Source organism: Aquarana catesbeiana, linkage group LG10 (assembly GCF_042186555.1).
Source record: "Aquarana catesbeiana isolate 2022-GZ linkage group LG10, ASM4218655v1, whole genome shotgun sequence".
In the NCBI taxonomy this organism is placed as follows: Eukaryota; Metazoa; Chordata; class Amphibia; order Anura; family Ranidae; genus Aquarana; species Aquarana catesbeiana.
The window spans coordinates 170,459,023-170,479,935 of record NC_133333.1 but is presented as its reverse complement, the minus strand read 5'-3'; the positions used below and the strand labels follow the sequence as shown (position 1 = coordinate 170,479,935).

Below are 20,913 nucleotides of genomic sequence, written 5' to 3'. Positions count from 1 at the left end.
AAAATAAAAACCGTAGAGGTGATCAAATATCACCAAAAGAAAGCTCTATTTGTGGGGAAAAAAGGACATAAGTTTTGTTTGGGTACAGTGTTGCATAGTTTTGTTTGTTATGAGTGAATAATCTGCAAGTGATTGCGCTGCACTTATATTTTGCACTATACATTTCAGATATTGTTTCAGGTATTCAATGTTTATACAATTTTTATAACATCTTCTGTAATCCAGCCCATAAAAAATAGCTTAGCGCTTACCTTCACAACCAACCCCACACACGCAAAGATCTCTGAATGCCATTCCAAATCATGACCAAAGGATAAATTAGCACTGTTGCCATGTCTGCTTAAAAGAAAAGAAACACACATTATACATAAAGTATAAAGTGCAGCAAGCTCAGTATATACAGTATCTCACAAAAGTGAGTACACCCCTCACATTTTTGTAAATATTTTATTATATCTTTTCTGCTCTAAACCCTATTGAGCATCTGTGGGGCATCCTCAAACGGTAGGTGGAGGAGCTTAAGGTCTCTAACATCCACCAGCTCCATAATGTGTTGTTATGGAGGAGTGGTAGAGGACTCCAGTGGCAACCTGTGAAGCTCTGGTGAACTCCATGCCCAAGAGGGTTAAGGCAGTGCTGGAAGATAATGGTGGTCACACAAAATATTGACACTTTGGGCCCAATTTGGACATTTTCACTTAGGGGTGTACTCACTTTTGTTGCCAGCGGTTTAAACATTAATGACTGTGTGTTGAGTTATTTTGAGGGGACATCAAATTTACACTGTTATACAAGCTGTACACTCAATACTTTCTTCAGTGTTGTCACATGAAAAGATATAATAAAATATTTACAAAAATGTGAGGGGTGTACTCATTTTTGTGAGATACTTTATATATGTGTTTTTTAAATGTACATTGAGCTCTACTTGATTTGTGAATAAAATAAATGAATAAATGAGGCAGGATTTGTAAAAAGTATGAGAGCGTAGTGCTGCACTTAAAGGCAGAGTGAGGGCAGTGGACGATAAGATGGCCCATTAACCACTTCAGCCCCGGAAGGATTTACCCCCTTCCTGACCAGAGCACTTTTTACAATTTGGCACTGCGTCGCTTTAACTGCTAATTGCGCGGTCATGCAATGCTGTACCCAAACAAAATTTGCGTCCTTTTCTTCCCACAAATAGAGCTTTCTTTTAATGGTATTTGATCACCTCTGCCGTTTTTATTTTTTGCGCTATACACGGAAAAAGACCGAAAATTTTGAAAAAAATTGATATTTTCTACTTTTTGTTCTAAAAAAAATCCAATAAACTCAATTTTAGTCATACATTTAGGCCAAAATGTATTCGGCCACATGTCTTTGGTAAAAAAAATGTCAATAAGTGTATATTTATTGGTTTGCGCAAAAGTTATAGCGCCTACAAACTAGGGTACATTTTCTGGAATTTACACAGCCTTTAATTTATGACTAATTTATGACTGCCTATGTCGTTTCTTGAGGTGCTAAAATGGCAGGGCAGTACAAAACCCCCACAAATGACCCCATTTTGGAAAGTAGACACCCCAAGGAAATTGCTGAGAGGCATGTTGAGCCCATTGAATATTAATTTTTTTTGTCCCAAGTGATTGAATAATGACAAAAAAAAAAAAAAAATTACAAAAAGTTGTCACTAAATGATATATTGCTCACACAGGCCATGGGCATATGTGGAATTGCACCCCAAAATACATTTAGCTGCTTCTCCTGAGTATGGGGATACCACATGTGTGGGACTTTTTAGGAGCCTAGCCGCGTACGGGGCCCCGAAAACCAATCACCGCCTTCAGGATTTCTAAGGGCGTGAATTTTTGATTTCACTCTTCACTGCCTATCACAGTTTCGGAGGCCATGGAATGCCCAGGTGGCACAAACCCCCCCCAAATGACCCCATTTTGGAAAGTAGACACCCCAAGCTATTTGCTGAGAGGCATGGTGAGTATTTTGCAGCTCTCATTTGTTTTTGAAAATAAAGAAAGACAAGAAAAAAATTTTTTTTTTTCTTTTTTAAATTTTCAAAACTTTGTGACAAAAAGTGAGGTCTGCAAAATACTCACTATACCTCTCAGCAAATAGCTTGGGATGTCTACTTTCCAAAATGGGGTCATTTGGGGGGGGGGGGGGGTTTGCCACCTGGGCATTCCATGGCCTCCGAAACTGTGATAGGCAGTGAAGAGTGAAATCAAAAATTTACGCCCTTAGAAAGCCTGAAGGCGGTGCTTGGTTTTCGGGGTCCCGTGCGCGGCTAGGCTCCCAAAAAGTCTCACACATGTGGTATCCCCGTACTCAGGAGAAGCAACAGAATGTATTTTGGGGTGTAATTTTACATATTCCCATGGCATGTTTGAGCAATATATCATTTAGTGACAACTTTGTGCAAAAAAAAAAAAAAATTGTCTCTTTCCCGCAACTTGTGTCACAATATAAAATATTCCATGGACTCGACATGCCTCTCAGCAAATAGCTTGGGGTGTCTACTTTCCAAAATGGGGTCATTTGGGGGGGTTTTGAACTGTCCTGGCATTTTATGCACAACATTTAGAAGCTTATGTCACACATCACCAACTCTTCTAACCACTTGAAGACAAAGCCCTTTCTGACACTTTCTGATTACATGAAAAAATTATTTTTTTTTGCAATAAAATTACTTTGAACCCCCACACATTATATATTTTTTTAAAGCAAATGCCCTACAGATTAAAATGGTGGGTGTTTCATTTTTTTTTTTTCACACAGTATTTGCGCAGCGATTTTTCAAACGCATTTTTTGGGGAAAAAACACACTTTTTTAAATTTTAATGCACTAAAACACACTATATTGCCCAAATGTTTGATGAAATAAAAAAGATGATCTTAGGCCGAGTACATGGATACCAAACATGACATGCTTTAAAATTGCGCACAAACGTGCAGTGGCGACAAACTAAATACATTTTTAAAAGCCTTTAAAAGCCTTTACAGGTTACCACTTTAGATTTACAGAGGAGGTCTACTGCTAAAATTACTGCCCTCGATCTGACCTTCGCGGTGATACCTCACATGCATGGTGCAATTGCTGTTTACATTTGACGCCAGACCGACGCTTGCGTTCGCCTTAGCGCGAGAGCAGGGGGGACAGGGGTGCTTTTTTTTTTTTTTTTTTTTCTTTGTTTATTATTTTTTTTGCTTTTTTATCTTATTTTTAAACTGTTCCTTTCATATTTTTTTTTTTAAATCATTTTTATTGTTATCTCAGGGAATGTACATATCCCCTATCATAGCAATAGGTGGTGACAGGTACTCTTTTATTGGGGTCTATTAGACCCTAGATTTCTCCTCTGCCCTCAAAGCATCTGACCACACCAAGATCGGTGTGATAAAATGCTTTCCCAATGGCGCTGTTTACATCCGGCAAAATCTAAGTCATAAAATGCTCGTAGCTTCCGGTTTCTTAGGCCATAGAGATGTTTGGAGCCACTCTGGTCTCTGATCAGCTCTATGGTCAGCTGGCTGAATCACCGGCTGCATTCTCAGGTTCCCTGTTGAGACAGGAGAGCCAGAGAAAAACACGGAAGACGGTGGGGGGGGCATTCCCTCCCACTGCTTGTAAAAGCAGTCTAGAGGCTAATTAGCCGCTAGGATTGCTTTTACATGAAAGCTGACCGCTGGCTGAAAAGAATGATACCAAGATGATACCTAAACCTGCAGGCATCATTCTGGTATAACCACTCAAAGTCGTGAATGGCATACCTGAAGACAAAAAAATGGTTAACAATAAAGCACAGTAAACGGTAAAGTATAAAAAATTGCAGACCTGAAAAACAAACATGATAAAACATAATATCAATAAAACATTGCGATGGCATCTTGGGAGACCCTGTGAAAGTGTGCCTAGACTGTGCAATGCTGTACCCTACGCTAATACGCAACTAGTGAATGGTACCGTTCAAAACATTCACCAATGCAAAGACCAGGATTGTCAGGACAGGAGGGACAATAATAGCAGGTGTCACGCCTATATCCGCGCTTGCTGCAGACACAACATGTTTTTTGGGGGGGTTCGTTGGGTAGGGGTACTCCGGAGGACATAAAAATGCCTCTCATGCAGCCGACTGCATTTGGTTGGGGATGTGAATGGGGGAAGTACGGGCGCTGCAGAAGTGGTGGGTTCCCAATTAGGATTGACGAATGCAGCAGGAAGGGCATTATGGGCACGACGGGCCTGTGTTTGTCTTTTTGGTGGCAGCGGGACAATACTTGTGCTTGCCACCTCACCAGCTTGAACTGCATTTATGGGACTCGCCACGTCACCAAGTGTTACTGCAGTGCTGGTTTGACTACGACCGGGGTGTACTAGGCCGCTGGCGCTTGCCAGTTCAATAAAAAGCTACCAAAAAAACTATACGCTAGTATAGATCTGATCGGATCAGGTATTGATCTGATCAGATACTATACCACTAAGGGAGCTGTACGGTGCGTGCGTGGGTGTTAGCGCTACTGGCGCTAACCTGACGCTGCCTGGGGCTGGTGCTTGCCAGTTCACCAAAACGCTACCAAAAAAACTGTTAGCGATCGCAGGGATTAGGCCTGACTCTGCGAACGCTGCAGTTATGCGTTTAGTGTTTTGTAAGTGACAGTGATCGATCGATACTGCACTTGGGTGGGCTGGGCTGGGCTGGGCTGGGCGGAGGGGCAAAACGCAGGTGCTAGCAGGTATCTGGGCTGATCCCGCTAACACTGCGTTTTTGGGAACCCTAAACTGCTGGGGACGCTAGTATAGATCTGATCGGATCAGATATTGATGCGTTCAGATACTATACCACTAAGGGAGGCGTATGCTGCGTGCGTGGGTGTTGGCGGTACTGGCGCTAATCTGACGCTGCCTGGGGCGACGCATATCACCGCCGGGCGATCAGGGGGCTAAACCTTTATTCGGTAATAAACGGCGGGTGCCCTGACACTATGAAAAATAAACCAACTAACCAGCGTCACCCGTAACAGTTATACGGTGATCAGTGGTGAAAGGGTTAACTAGGGGGCAATCAAGGGGTTAAAACATTTATTAGATAGTATATGGGGGTCCCTGTCGCTATAAAACGCTGACGGCGAACCTAAATATTTACGTCCCTAACTAGTGTCACCAGCGACACTAATACAGCGATCAGAAAAATGATCGCTTAGTGACACTGGTGACAGGGGGTGATCAAGGGGTTAAAACTTTATTAGGGGGGGTTAGGGGGGTACCCTAGACCTAAAGGGGGGTAACACTCACTGTCCTACCACAGTAACTGTCACTAACTGACACCCTGCAGTAATCAGAAAAAAAAAAAAAATACTGCTTGGTGTCAGTGTTACAGGGAGGGGGGAGGGGTGATTGGGGGGGGATCGGGGGGCGATCGGGAGGGGATCGGGGGTGTTTTGTGTGCCTGGCATGTTCTACTGTGTGTGTGTGTGTGTGTTGGTGCATGTCTTCTCTCCTCGGCGCTATAACGGAAACTGCCGAGCCGAGGAGAGATGACATCACATCCTCTGCCTGTGTGTATTATACACAGGCAGGGGATGTTCCTCATTGGCTGGGAGCGATCGCGAGGGGGGGGCCACGATCGGATGGTCTCCCCCTCGTCTCTCATCGCTCCTAGACAAATGCCGACCGCCGCTGGCACCGGGGGGGGGTCCGATTGGACCCCCCGCCCGCGGAAAAGCAATCACGTATGGGTACGTGATTTTGCCTGCCCGTGCCATTCTGCTCACGTATATAGACGTGAGGCGGTCGGCAAGTGGTTAAGGTATGATTTACTGTAAATCATGATAACAGAATCGAGGACATGGAGAACAGACTCCATCATAACAATGTCAGAAGTCTGGGGCTCCTGGTCCCCACTACTTATATTGAGCAATGGCTCCTGGAAATTTTTGATAAACAGAATTTCGCATTCTTTTTTGAGGTAGAAAGGGTTCACAGAATTCTTGCTCGTCCTCCACTGCCCAGAATCCTGCCTCATCCATTTGATTTGAAGATGCTTCGTTGCAGGGACCGGGACAGTATCCTTGCTATGGCTCGTGCCAAAGGTAACATAGAAATGAATGGGTCCAAAGTCTCATTCCAGCCCTGACTTTTGAGCAGAATCCAGCAAAGGGGGGCCAAATATATAGATGTGAAAAAGATTGCATCATCTCCAGCTACCATACACTATGCTATAGCCAGCAAAGCTGACAATTACAACTAGAGGAGATATGCACCTCTTTGAGAATCTTAAATTAGATTCCCAATGGATTGAAAGGAATGAGCTGCACTTCTCTCCCTCTAGAGCACTTCTCTCCCTTTTTTTACATTTCTTCAGTTACTTCCTAGCTTTCATGCCTGGACACATGATGTCATACATCTTGGGAGTCTTCAGAAGGAGAGGAGGGATTTTCTCAGCTAAGCACACCCTCATGCCTGCTTGAGCTAAGGGCAGATGGATTCCATGAAGTAAATGCTACATGAATCAACTGCCCCTACTCCAGATGGCCACCGCATGGAGACATAGATGGGGGAGTTTACTTTGAATATTAATTAAATAGTATGTATCATTGGATTGGCTTATTATATAACTCGCCCAAGGCCAGGATCCGTGTAAATGACACCCTGTCGGAATATTTTCTCCTCCGGAGGGGCACGAGGCAGGGTTGCCCGCTGTCGCCTAGCCTCTTTGCCTTGGCCCTTGAGCCGCTAGCTGTCCTGATACGTGAAACAGAGGCTGTGCGGGGGGTTAGGATTGGCCCTCTGGAGGAGAAAATCTCCTTATATGCAGATGATGCATTACTGTAGCTCAACGACGCTGGTCCCTCGTTACAAGCAGCACTGGAGATTTTTAATAGGTATGGAGGGTTCTCCGGGGTCAAAATAAACTGGTCCAAATCGGTCATCTTCCCTATAGACTCCAAGGCCCGTGACGAGATGCCATTGACTCCACTGGTGTGGGTAGAGGAATTTAAGTACTTGGGGATAGTGGTGTCCAGAGATCTCCAAGCCTTCCGTCGTCTTAATATCCAGCCCATTATCACAAAACTTAAGGAGCATTGCACTAAATGGAGGGACTTACCACTCAATTTGTTGGGACGCATCAATATATTAAAAATGCTATACCTACCCAGATTTAATTATGTATTTCGGAATTGCCCTGTGTGACTCCCTAGCTCCCTATTTAAAGACCTGGATGGATACATTGGGTCATTTTTATGGAAGGGATCTTCCCCCAGATTGGCTAGGTCAACTCTGCAGCTTCCGGTCCACTGTGGGAGCCTCGCACTACCTAACCTTTTAATCTACTACTGGGCAGCGGTTCTAGTTACTATGCGATGGTGGTTTGAACAATCCAGGTCTAATGCCGCCACATGCCTCGAGGCTGCTATCATAGGCTCCTTTACGGAACTAGGAAATTTAGCTTATAGGGGTCCTTTGGCTTACTCTTTGCTCCCAGGGCCCACCAGGACGACCCTAAAGGTATGGGCAGTGGCTAGAAGGAGATTCTTGCGCCCATGTCAGTACTCCCCCTTTACACCACTTTGGTGGAACCCATCCCTCCATCACTTTAGATCCATACCTGACCCACAACTATGGGCCAGATTTGGAATTAAGGTCCTCAAGGACATAATTCACTCAGGGACATTGCTCTCATTTCAGGACTTAGCAGAGAAATTTGGGCTCCCTAGTAGAATGATATTCAGATACTATCAGCTGCGGCATGCAGCTAGAGCTCAATTTCCCACTCCTATACACCTTAAACCAGACCCTATTTAGGAAACACTAGCTCATGAAATTCTTAAAAAGACCCTTTCCACTCTGTACCTTGCTCTGATTGAAACTGACTCATCTAAGATGCACTCACTGTGGACCAAATGGCAGACTGATATTCCCAGCCTGGACAGGGAGACTTGGGAAGAATGCTTTGAAGATGGGTCCAAGTTGATGATTTCATCTAGAGACAGGTTGCTACATACCAAATTCTTACACCGGGTATACTACACCCCACAGAGACTGCACCAGATTTATCCTACTAGATCACCAAACTGTAATAGATGTCAATCCCCAGACAGCACATATCTATATATGTTTTGGACCTGCCCTCTTATAGCGAAGTTCTGGGCAGCCGTTTTTGAAAGCATTAATATCCGCCTACAGTTAACGTTGCCGATATCCTCCGAGCTGGCCCTCTTGGGCATCCATGATGATGACCAGAGGCCTAAGTACACGAAAATACTGATCTCCTTACTGCTGTTTTATGCCAAGAAGGAAATTCTTAAGAAGTGGGCGTCACCGTCCTCCCCCAAGGTGGAGGCGTGGGACTCCGCTATCAATGCGGTGCTGCCTCTATATAAGATGACTTACACCAATAGAGGATGTCCGCAGAAGTTTGATCGAATATGGCTGCCCTGGACCGAACAGTTCTAATGCCCCATGGGTGATCAGTGGGACATGTGGATAGATTCTGAGGTATTAACGTAAGAGAATGTAATATCTCCCCCCACCAGATAAGCAATATTTTAAACCCGACAGACTAGATCCTATGCACGTGGATAGCTATATCAGAGATACCTGCAATGATTAGCATTGTCTTCCTTTTCATATCTGACTCTGCAATTTATGTTGTTTCACAAATGAATCTTTCTGTATTTTGATCCTTTTATTTTTGAATTGTATACGAGAGCTTGATTGTAAATTTTAACTGTACAATGATGTCTTCTCCAATAAAGACCAACCTTGTTGTTAAAAAAAATAGTATGTATCACCCCCCTCATGAGGGCCGCTGGAAGATGACTGACCCCAAAGGTTGCCCTGACCTTGCAAGCATCCCGACACCTCTGATACCCTGGGTTTCAGACATGTCCCAAAGTGATAATGCAATTACACAGACACCAGCCTGCAGCAAAGTAAACAAGTATTTTACTTAAAGAGCAAGTAAACCCTGATGGGTTTTACTTCCTCTTTGTTCCAATGCAAAGTAAAAGCATAATTGGCTAGGATGCATGGCACTTACCTGCAAACGAAGCCTGTGCTGTCCCCGCTGGTGCCCGCATCCATCTTCGTCCCTCTTCCTTCCGGAGCCGCGGACTCCGGCTCTGTGACTGGCCGGAGTCGCGTGACGTCACTCCCGTGCATGCGTGCGGGAGCAGTCAGTCATGGCACTTGCTAGTGAAGAAACAGCATGGAGGGATGACATCATCGGCGCACTACAAGGTAAATATACTATATTTACTGTACCTTATTATAGGCTTACCAACAGGTACAACTTCCGCATTGGGGGTATACAACCACTTTAAGATTCATGAAGCAGATAAAGGCAGATATCCTTCAGTGTTATACTCTTACTCTTGGTAAATATGCAAAGGGTATACAATGCAAAGAAAATAACAATAAGTCTAACAGTAGTAACCAGTAGGTCCTGAAAGAACCTATGACCCAGGTATAAAAGGGAAGAGAATGACGTTTTATGTCAGACTGCTCCCTTCAAATCACGATGCCTAAAAACTTTGTGGCACAATTTTAAAAGAAGAAATGCAATACTTAATCTCTGAGTCTAGTTCCCCTGAAAGCTTTCAGTGGGGGGAGAAGAGAAGAGTGGAGGAGTCCTTGTGATGTAGATGTTCAGTGTGTTCTCAACTAGCTCAAGGGCCCAGAAGGATTGCTGTGCAATGGCAACCAGCAACAGAAAATAGCATGTGCAAAGTGTTTCCTTTTTGAGGTTTTAATGTAAAGAGATGGGATAAAGATGTCTGCATGCAGTATCTTGTGGGATGTACACAGGGTGGGCTTTTGCCCGCTCACCAATCCTGAGGATACCAAGGCTCAAGGGAATAGAATGTCCTGGAGCAGGCTCCTAAAGAATCTGCAACCAGGGGGTGCCTGGCCATGCACCTAGCGACACTGGGATTCAGCTGGGTCTGTACCTGTGACGATGAGAGTGACCCCCAACAGTCACTCAGCTGACAGGGAGCTGGCATTAAAGGATCTGCTCCCCCGCTCACTCGCTGAAAACTCTCCACACCACCTAGGCCACGCCGCCTGCTCGCATCCCTCAGAGGTCCCTGCTCTCAGCTGAAGGACGTGGTCCCAAGAGAAAGACTCCTCCCCAGACCAGAATATTTATGTCCTTATCCAGCATTCTTCTCTCTCTCCCAGCTGGCTGGAACTTGTAGTCTGCAGCAGTCTAGCTCCAATGCAAATCCTGGCTCCTGGGACCACAAAACCCACAATCCCTTGCTTACACCTGTGGTCTCTGCTTGCTCTGCATTCAGGAGATGATGACACAGTGTCCAGGCTGAACATTAGAGGGAAACAGGCTCACTGCAGCTGATGTTATAGAATGTCTCATGATGACACAGACAAAGTTAGCCACCACCTGGCTACAAGTGTTTTTTGGTTTGTGGTGCTCAGATACAGTGCAGTTGCACTGAGGAACTGCTGTCTGCTCATATCATTTGTAATGAAAACATCTTTGCCATTCTGAAGCTTCCCTCCGACTACTTTACACAGTATTTTATATATACTGTGATTCTGTACTTGCCAAATATGCTGCAGAAATCTCCCTCCACTGAGTCTGGCTGCAACCATTTTAACTGTCGGCAGCTGAAGCTGCTGCATGTTCACTTCCTGGATTCACACAGACACACTCCTCCAGCTCTGCAGCCCTGCAACTCTCATTAGCCCTCTTATGACTCACCCCCCTCCCTTCCTGGCAAACTCTCACAAGAGTTAGAGAGAGAGAGCTGTGCATGATGTCATAAGCCTAGGCTAATGACCAGACAAGAAACTGGTAATGAGCTGTATAAGGTATTTACTGGCAGAAAAAAAATGTTTTACTATCCAAAGTTAAAACAACAAGGGCAGAAGATTTAAATGGAAAGTTGAAAAAATGACTGAAGGTCCAATTTTAAGCTCTACAACTTAGTTGTTAGTTCCACCTCCATGATAATTTTGCAAGCTGGCAAATTCTTATACTTTGGGGTTGGTTTACTAAAAGCAAATAGGCCGAGCACTTTTCAAGTACAGTTGCTCCAGAGCTTAGTAAATGAGGTGAAGCTCTGTTGGCTTTTATCAGCCAATCCTGAGCAAGCAAAAATGCTGTGTTCTTTATTTCATTGCATGTTTTTGGGTATTCTTTGCATTGGGAAGTTTCACCTAATTTCTGGTCTGCTGAAGAAGCTAGCTTTGAAACGTGCTACCGCCCCCTTCTGCGCCAGCACGGCCGCCCGCTGACGTCACGTCCAGCCCAGCTCCATCTTGCGTTCCACGCTGGTTCTTGTGGCAGCTGGTCACTTCCTTCTGTTCCTGTCATCATTGCTCCACTACACTGGTGCTGTTTTCCATTAAAGACTGCTTGGGAGACCTTCCATGTCTGGCTACAGGATTATACACATGCTTATTTGAAAGTTTTAATATGCAAGTTGCCCTTTGTCTTATTTTTAATAAACTGAGGTGTTACTAATGCTGCCCTTAGCCTGGCGCCCCCTGTGTCTTTTTCCCAGATGCGGGGAGAATGCACAGGCACACGGCCCATCCGTAATGCTGTCAGCCTCTAAGACTCTATGACAACCGGAAAGCTGATGCTGCTAGACGGGGCTGGACGGTACACAGTGGTCTTGTTCACACTAGTGTGATTTGTGTAAAGCGACTTGAGTCACAGAGACAGTGTCAATATTCTCCAGCGCACCACAGATCTTCAAATAAGTCAGAACAGTTCTTTTCTTGATGAAAGATCACCTTACAAAGACCCTTCGTCAGGCGTGTGATAGGTGCACACAGTTGTGCAAAGTATTTAAATGAACATCCACAAATCAAGAACAGGAAAGCATGAATCGCCTCCCAATCCCCTTTCATATCCCTGCATGGCTTGTTGCATTTTTTTGCAATGTATTCTTTCTTCGATAAAAGAACCATTCGGACTTATTTGAAGATCCATGGCACATTTTTACACAGTGTCATTCATGCTCCAGTATCCAGCTGGTGGTCGCTGCTGTACCCGGTACCTTTGAGAGCTCATTCCAGAAACGTGTGCAATGGGAATATGGACAGTGATCACTGAGTCGCAGAAAACTGCAGGACAATGCAAATCACATTTGTTTTCAATGGTGGCCTTTAACATCAATGCCCTGCGAAATTGGGGAAGGGTCATGTGCTACTGTGATGCGATGCAGTGTGATTGTGTGGCCCATAGACTTCAATGGAAATGTGTGAAAAACCCATATATATGCATTTTTTTTTTCAAAGCAATTCTGGTGAGTTTTTCCCACAATTTTTTAGTAGTGGTAGTAATCGGCAACAGCAGACAAGGCATAAAAATCCACCCAAAAGCACACTGCACTAAAATCGCACTAAAACACAAACTAACACTCCATAATCGCACCTCAAATCGCATGAAAAGCTCAATGCTATAGTGCGAACCAGCCCTTAGGGTAACATGGGCCCAGGGACCCGCAAAGCAAGCAGTCTGCGCTCTGGGCCTTAGTCCCTAGGCACATACTGCCATAAATGTGAGTAGCACTTGGTGCACCATCAAGTCCTGTTCAGCAGCATCAGCTGTCAACCTGTAATAGAGTTTTACCAGCTGCTGGCAGCGGGACTGTGCTGTGCACCTGTGCCTTCCACCCGCACCTAAACCCCCGCATCTTATACAATGGGGCTAAATGCCAAGTGTGTGCATGAGGCATTAACAGGCTCCATGGCACTGAAGAGGATCCCCCCACTGCATATGTTATTAGTGCAGGTGCAGTGTCTGGGCCTGGGAGCTCGCTAACACTGAGCCTGTGCAGTATAGACCACCCTTCCCCTAATCATGTCTCTATTACTTCTACAGTTGGCCTCAGGGGCAGCCTAGCCCTACATGCGGGCATTAAATAAAACCAAGAGAAGGTGCTACAAGGCCCACAAGGCTGAAATGTGTCTTTTATTATGGAGTACATGTGTGCAGACATGACTGGTGTACATGTGCAGACATGACTTGAGTACATTACATGTGTCCAGACATGACTTGAGTACATGTGTCCAGACATGACTTGAGTAAATGTGTAGACATGAGAGTACATGTGCAGACATGACAGGAGTACATGCGTGCAGACATGACTGGAGTACATGCGGGCAGAGATGACTGGAGTACATGCGTGCAGACATGACTGGAGTACCTGTGTGCAGACATGACTGGAGTACATGCGTGCAGACATGACTGGAGTACATGCGTGCAGACATGACAGGAGTACATGCGTGCAGACATGACTGGAGTACATGCGTGCAGACATGACTGGAGTACATGCGTGCAGACATGACTGGAGTACATGCGTGCAGACATGACTGGAGTACCTGTGTGCAGACATGACTGGAGTACATGCGTGCAGACATGACTGGAGTACATGCGTGCAGACATGACTGGAGTACATGCGTGCAGACATGACTGGAGTACATGCGTGCAGACATGACAGGAGTACATGCGTGCAGACATGACAGGAGTACATGCGTGCAGACATGACTGGAGTACATGCGTGCAGACATGACTGGAGTACATGCGTGCAGACATGACTGGAGTACATGCGTGCAGACATGACTGGAGTACCTGTGTGCAGACATGACTGGAGTACATGTGTGCAGACATGACTGGAATACATGTGTGCAGACATGACTTGAGTACATGTGTCCAGACATGACTTGAGTACATGTGTAGACATGAGAGTACATGTGCAGACATGACAGGAGTACATGCGTGCAGACATGACTGGAGTACCTGTGTGCAGACATGACAGGAGTACATGCATGCAGACATGACAGGAGTACATGCGTGCAGACATGACAGGAGTACATGCGTGCAGACATGACTGGAGTACATGCGTGCAGACATGACTGGAGTACATGCGTGCAGACATGACTGGAGTACCTGTGTGCAGACATGACAGGAGTACATGCATGCAGACATGACAGGAGTACATGCGTGCAGACATGACTGGAGTACATGCGTGCAGACATGACTGGAGTACATGCGTGCAGACATGACTGGAGTACATGCGTGCAGACATGACTGGAGTACCTGCGTGCAGACATGACTGGAGTACATGTGTGCAGACATGACTGGAATACATGTGTGCAGACATGACTTGAGTACATGTGTCCAGACATGACTTGAGTACATGTGTAGACATGAGAGTACATGTGCAGACATGACAGGAGTACATGCGTGCAGACATGACTGGAGTACCTGTGTGCAGACATGACTGGAGTACATGCGTGCAGACATGACTGGAGTACATGCGTGCAGACATGACTGGAGTACATGTGCAGACATGACTGGAGTACATATATGCAGACATGACTGGAGTACATATATGCAGACATGACTGGAGTACATATATGCAGACATGACTGGAGTACATATATGCAGACATGCAGTGGGTGCAGAAGTTCTGTTCAGCAGGTTTAAGATGCAACAAAAGATAAAAAAAAAACCTGTGCTAAGTACTTCAAATACATACGAATGTTTAGGATACCCCAATGCTTCAGCAAAAGTTCGACTAGTACTAGAGATTACATAATAATAATATATTACACTAATACCATCAACACTGTTGTACTGCAGCCCTCCCTCACCACACATCCTGTATATGCAGCTACTGCTGCCACACCTTTCTAAAGAAAATCAGCAGAACTACTGTTTGCGTTCTGTGTATAATATGTCAATAAAGCTCGCCAGAAGGAAAATAAAGCGTGACGTCTGACGCACGTACTGAAGGTGTCAAAGTCAGAGGGCACGCGGAGTCCATCTTTGTTGAGGGCATCTGGGGCATTAAGTAGAGGGCACAGCATGGTGTTTCTAAGTTTGTCACGCTGGATTCGGAGCCGGGGTCCAGATCGGTACTGGAGGATTCAGGAGGTGCTCAAACATGCTCGGGTAAGTCAGAGGAACACGGGGAACCTGTCTGAGGATACTGATGTATTCTGTGACCCCAGGGGTGCCCTGCGTGCCTCTTCCTGTATGCTGCATCCTGCCCATCGTCCAGCCTGATAGATAGCTGGGATGGCCTGCAGGGGGATGCATGGGGCTGGAGCAAGTCACATATGACAGCAGGTACTGAGGATTGTGGTGTGAAGGATCTGCCTCTGATTGTGTGTTCTGTCATCAGATGTAGAGGTGAGTGGATTCATCAACGATGAAGGCCTTATTCATCCCTATAGAAGTATCTGCTTAGTGCTGATCAAGAGACTGCCTGGATCCCGTCTGCTCCAAAGTGTGCTCAGCGCAGACAAGTGCCCTCCCATCCCATCCCTATTGGGTTTAATGGTTCTATAGAATACATAAGCAGTTCTCTGATTTTTGCAAAGCATACACCTCACCTGCACAAGGCAACCCCCACCCTCTAAACTACACACAATCTACAGCTTATAACACCCTTTGTTAGTTATTGTTCTGTGGACCTCTGCAAAGGTTTCCAGGGGTTCCTTGAGCAGTTTCTGCCTCTCAGGTAACTAAAAGGAGCATTCTTCACACTTACTACTACCAATGTAACAGCCATTTTTCCTACTAACTACTATTAGAGCCTTCCTATTGACCACCAACATAAGTATTTCCCCCACTGACCGCGGGCGCCAGGATCATGCTGACCGCGGGCGCCAGGATCATGCTGACCGCGGGCGCCAGGATCATGCTGACCGCGGGCGCCAGGATCATGCTGACCGCGGGCGCCAGGATCATGCTGACCGCGGGCGCCAGGAGCGTTCTTCCCACTGACCGCGGGCGCCAGGAGCGTTCTTGCCACTGACCACCAATGCACTTTAATGGCCATCAACGTAAGGGGGGGGGGTGTCACTTTTCTAATTACCACCAATTTAAGGGACCATTACAGTTTTCACTGTCTGTTTTCTTTCTGGCCATTATTAAAATATTTCATTTCTGAAAATTTTTACTGAAAATTAATATTTTTGTGTAGCGCAGCCCTGGGTATCAAGTACACCACACTTCTAATTCTTTATCTCTATAACTGCAAGTCACTTTTCATGATAATGTCTGTTGAGGTGTAAATATAATCATTTGTAGAAGTTCCCTAAGCCTGGAAATTATTTTAAAGTGGCAGTATTTTTTGCAATACACTTTCTTTTAAAGCCCAACTCCACCCATTTCCTGAATATCAATACTGACTGGCCACTTAATGTTCCTCTTCTCTGACCTCGGCAGTGGCTGGTTCTGCACACCTCGGTGCTTCTATTATGCTGTTTGATTGCTACTCTTAGCAGCAATATGGTGACACCAAGCTGACATAATGATGCACTCCTAAGAGACAAGTCCAAGCCAGCCTGGGCTCACAGGTGGCACTGGGCATCATTCATTCCAGAAGAGAATCGGAACTGCACCAGAGAGTGATTCTTCAGTGACAGCTCTTGGGAGGAGATGAGTATTGCAGCAAAATCTGCATTTACTATTTTACACATGTGGGGAAATGGATTTTTAATTCATTTAAGAAAGTGTCCTTTATATGATGGCAAATGCCTACATCTTTACCACAAATTTTCTTCCTTTGCAGCATTTTCGAGGCCGAAAGAATCGCTGTTATAGTTTGGCGGTACGAGCTGTGCGCAGAGCCTTTGTGTATTCAACAAAAGCCAGAAAAGTAAAACCCCGCATCATGAGAACGGTAAAATGCAATACTTTGTTTTTAACATGTAATAGAAGTAGAGATCTTGCTTGTATGCATTTGCAAATGTAGTTGACCGCTACATGCAAACTTACAATGCTTCTTCAGAAATATCTTCCTTAAAGAGGAACTGCAGTCTGCTCACATAATTTGTAATAAAAACACCTTTGCCATTCTGAAGCTTCCCTCCAACCACTTTGCATATTTTATATATTGTGATTCTGTACTTGCCAAATATGCTGCAGAAATCTCCCTTCACTAAGTCTGGCTGCAGCCATTTTAACTGTGGGCAGCTGAAGCTGCTGCCTGTTCACTTCCTAGATTTACACCGAGGCACACCCCCTGCTCTGCAGCTCTGATTATCCCTCCTATGACTCACCTCCCCCCCTCCCTTCCTGGCAAACTCTCACGAGAGAGAGCTGTGCGTGAAGTCATAAGCCTAGGCTATTGACAAGACAAACAAGTGTGCTGTATAAGGTATTTACTGGCAAAAAAAAATGCTTTACTATCCAAAGTTAAAACAAGGGTAGAGGATTTAATAGATGGAAAGATGAAAAAATGACTGAAGGTCCACCTTAATGCATCCCTGTACTGACCTTGAGACCTATAATAACGGCTAAGCTTGAACCATGTGGTTGGAGTGTAAACCATAAAGCCTGGTTCACGCAAACTTCAACTTGTACAAGAGCAGTGTGTGTGTGTGTGTGTGTGTGTGTGTGTGTGTGTGTACAACAAGCTCTCACCAAGCTTCTTTAAAACCTTTAGAGAAAATTTCAGTCCTAGTACTGTATATGGATGTCAAACCTAGATCCTAAAGTGAAACTGAGGTTCCACTGTAAGAAACCACAAGCAGGCAGGCTTTTATTGCATGCACGGTCTCTTCTGCAATAAAATGTCCCTCCAGCCTGCCTACTGTCTGTTCCAGCGTTTTAAACTGAGCTGCATATGTGCAGATCCGCTTAGAGTGCTGGGATGATTATTTCCTGCGCATGTGCAGGAGTGATATCATCCCCCACTGGCCAATGAAGAGGCATTAAGATGACCGGCACTCAGAAAGATGGCAGCATCAGTTCCACTTTAATGGGAGTGCCTGTCCCCTTAAAGGATAAGTCCATCTTAACACTCAAATCTCTACATCTACAGACCTCCATGATTTAATACTAACCCTGTAAAGAAGAAATATGTATACATACCTTTTTTGAAGCTGATTCCACGCTGAGCTGTCGGCTGTGGCTTCGCTGTGGGGGCAGGTGCAGAGGACACAACCGACAACGAAAGCCCCATAGTAAGTCTATGGGTGATGTCACTTCCCATTCATTTCAGTCGGCTGTGTCTTCTACAAAGCTTCCGTCGCTGGAGATTAGACCGGATTGGCTTCAAAATAGGTGTGTGTGTTGATTTCTTCTTTACAGGGTTAGATATGTTAGTGTAGATGTAGAGATTTTAGTGTTAAGGTTTTGCACGGGGCAGCCACGATCCTCCTCTTCTTTGGTCCCCAGCTGGCGCTCCTGACCCCTCCCTCCTTGCAATGGGGGCACCCAAGCAGGCTCGCTCCTGGATAAAAAAATAGACTGTACGGTTTAGACCAGAATCTAAAAATGGACTGTACAGTTTAGACCAGAATCTAAATATAGATCCAGGATCTAAAAATAGACCATGATCTAAAATAGAATGCACAGTTGAGACCAGAATCTAGAAATGGATCCATGGGGGGTGTGGTCAAGATGGTGACTTGAGAGGATGTGGGGAACTGAGGCTCTGCACCTGACAGGCATAATTATCCATTTACACGGGATCTATAATCACTCTGACATGCTTTTCTGAACTGGTGAACGTTGGGCATGCAGAGGAGGAACTCCGGAGCTGGTAGGAAACGGAATCCAGACCCCAAAACCCCTCCGTTAGTAACCCCAGCATGGCGTCCCAGACAGACCCAGGCCTCCATGGGAACAGACCAGTTCACGGCCTTGATGCAAGCCATAACGGGTTGCCAGACCACACTCACTGCAAAGATCGAACTCATGGAGATGGGCCTGATTAGACACGACATGGATAAATACTGTGACAAGCTCTTGAAGGCGAAGAGGCGGGTGGGAGACACTGAAGACACGCTTCGTGACCATGACACGTCCCTCCGCACACTGCATGTTAAAATGAGAGCACTCGAATCCCACGCCAGGGACCAGGAGAACCACAACCGTAGGAACAATCTACACCTGGTGGGTCTCCCGGAGGGGGTTGAGGGCCGTGACCCGGAAATCTACTCCGCAGGCGCCATTTTCATCCTACTTCGCGGTGGAACGGGCCCACAGGATGCCATCGAACAGAGGCCCAACTGGTACCCCACAGCGAACCTTTATATTCAAGCTGCTTAATTTTCGTGATCGGGATCTGGTCCTCCGGGAGGCGAGGAAACTGGAAGAACTACGCTATTAAAATGCGAAGATTATGCTCTTCCCCGACTATTCAATCGAGACGCATCGCCTTCGCAGGACCTTCGATCACGTTAAAGCCCAGCTCCGTCTTAAGGGACTGAAATACAACATGATGTTCCCTGCCCGACTACGAGTTGTGGACGGTGAGTCAACCTGCTACTCTACTTCCCCAGAAGAGGCTTCCCAATGGCTTGAATCCCTCCCCAGGGCCTGATAACAGGGGGGATCATAAGCCACTCCACTCCTGTTTTAACTCTCCTCCTCACCCTTCCACACTTGGCCATGTTGTCTCTGATGCCGCCCTGGTAATGCTCACTCCCACTGCTTGTGAGGGACCGTCCAGTTTTATGGAAATTCTGTGCCGAGCTGTAATGGGAGGCCCCCCTGCCGCTGAACTTTGCTGGAGGGCTGAGTTTGTTATCAGAGACTTCAGGCCCCCCTCCCCCCCCCCCCCGCCTTCCTTCCTCCTGATCATCCCACCATGGCACTTCACCCTCTGAGAGCTCGGCTGGGATCCCCCCCCCCCCCCCTCCTTCCCTCTTCTGGCCGGGGGTAGGTGTGCTGGCTATTACTCTAATCGCCACCCGGATTTTTCGATGGCCCCGACTCTGGGATTCCTCATCTCCTCCCCTGGAACTTGGTTTTATCAGACGGGAAGTATTCCTTTGCCCGAGTACAACGTTTCCTGTTTTGTTACATTTGGAGGGGGGGGAGAGAGGGTATGAGTGGAGGGGATCCTCTGCCTGTTTGTTACTCAGGGTTGGTGGACTTGATATACTGTTCTAACACCTAGTTCTTTGTTAATCTGCAATGTTATGGGTTCCCCTTCTAATGGTTCTCTATATTGCTCTGTTCACTGCTTACTGCAACTAAGAATGTACCCTTAGCTCAGGCTAAGTGCTTAGGGCTCTTACACATGGGGCGGATCAGTGATGATGCGCCCCGTGAACATCCGCTTGCTCAGCGGGGATCGCTCCGCCGATCCCTGCTGAGCAGGAAGATGACAGGTGTGCAGCGACGGACCTGTCAGAGCGCCGCTCTCCCCTATGGGGGATCGGGTGATGACGGACCGTAGAGTCCGTCGTCACCCGATCCGATCACGGATGGAAAAGTAGGTTTTTCCTCTGTTACACTTTTTCGGATTGGAGCGGGTCGGATGTCAGCGGACATGTCACTGCTGACATCCGACGCTCCATAGACCTCCATAGAGTGTAAGTTCAGGTCCGCCTAAAAAAACTGACAGGCGGACCTGAACGGACAGTCCATGTGAAAGAGGCCTTAGATGTACGAGTGTACACGAATTTACTAATTTACAAATGATTCCCTTTTCTGTATCTTGCCTCCAGGAAAGGTGAATGGCAGAGCATCAGTTCCCCACAGTTGATATAGTGTCCTTGGTATGCTACCTGCTACACACTGCCCCCATAGGAGATTGTCCTAAGGTTTAATTACCCATGGGTAAAGTTGGGTTAGCTTTGGATACTCAAACGCTCTGTAGTTCTTTGGTTATCATTTGGTTATCGGGGTGTGGGGTGGGATGGGTTGGATGTTAATTTTTCTTTTGAGTTCTCCCCTTTTTTTTTTCTCTTTGTTTTTGTTTCCCTATTGCACAGGCAGAAGAAAGACAGACAGTAAATGCATTGGATATATATTGCTTGCCTATGTTTTGCTAATCGACCTCTTTATACCTGAATGCCCCTACGGGCCACTGGGCCTGACGGATGTGCCCCTCTCAGGGTCTGGGGTATCCGATAATATCCGCTGCTTATCCCAAACCCCCCCTTCCCCGCCCCCAGATATGGCTCCGTTG

The 20,913-nt window shown here is 46.1% G+C and overlaps 1 protein-coding gene and 1 long non-coding RNA gene across 2 annotated transcripts in view; one reads left to right on the top strand and one right to left on the bottom strand.

Annotated features, from left to right (window-relative positions):
• Positions 1–275: 275 nt before the first annotated feature.
• LOC141111032 (uncharacterized) lies at positions 276–14,977 on the bottom strand. Its single transcript, XR_012236364.1, has 3 exons — positions 14,597–14,977; positions 9,039–9,231; positions 276–336 (listed from the first exon to the last, which is right to left on the bottom strand). It is a non-coding gene; the product is annotated as an uncharacterized lncRNA (long non-coding RNA).
• The window catches only part of MRPL20 (mitochondrial ribosomal protein L20), a 20,298-nt gene continuing 14,157 nt past the window's right edge, over positions 14,773–20,913 (top strand). Inside the window, exons 1-2 of the mRNA XM_073602959.1 lie at positions 14,773–14,930; positions 16,558–16,668. Of these exons, the coding sequence (XP_073459060.1) occupies positions 14,844–14,930; positions 16,558–16,668 (198 nt within the window). The 5' untranslated portion in view covers positions 14,773–14,843. The remainder of the gene's footprint in view (positions 14,931–16,557; positions 16,669–20,913) is intronic.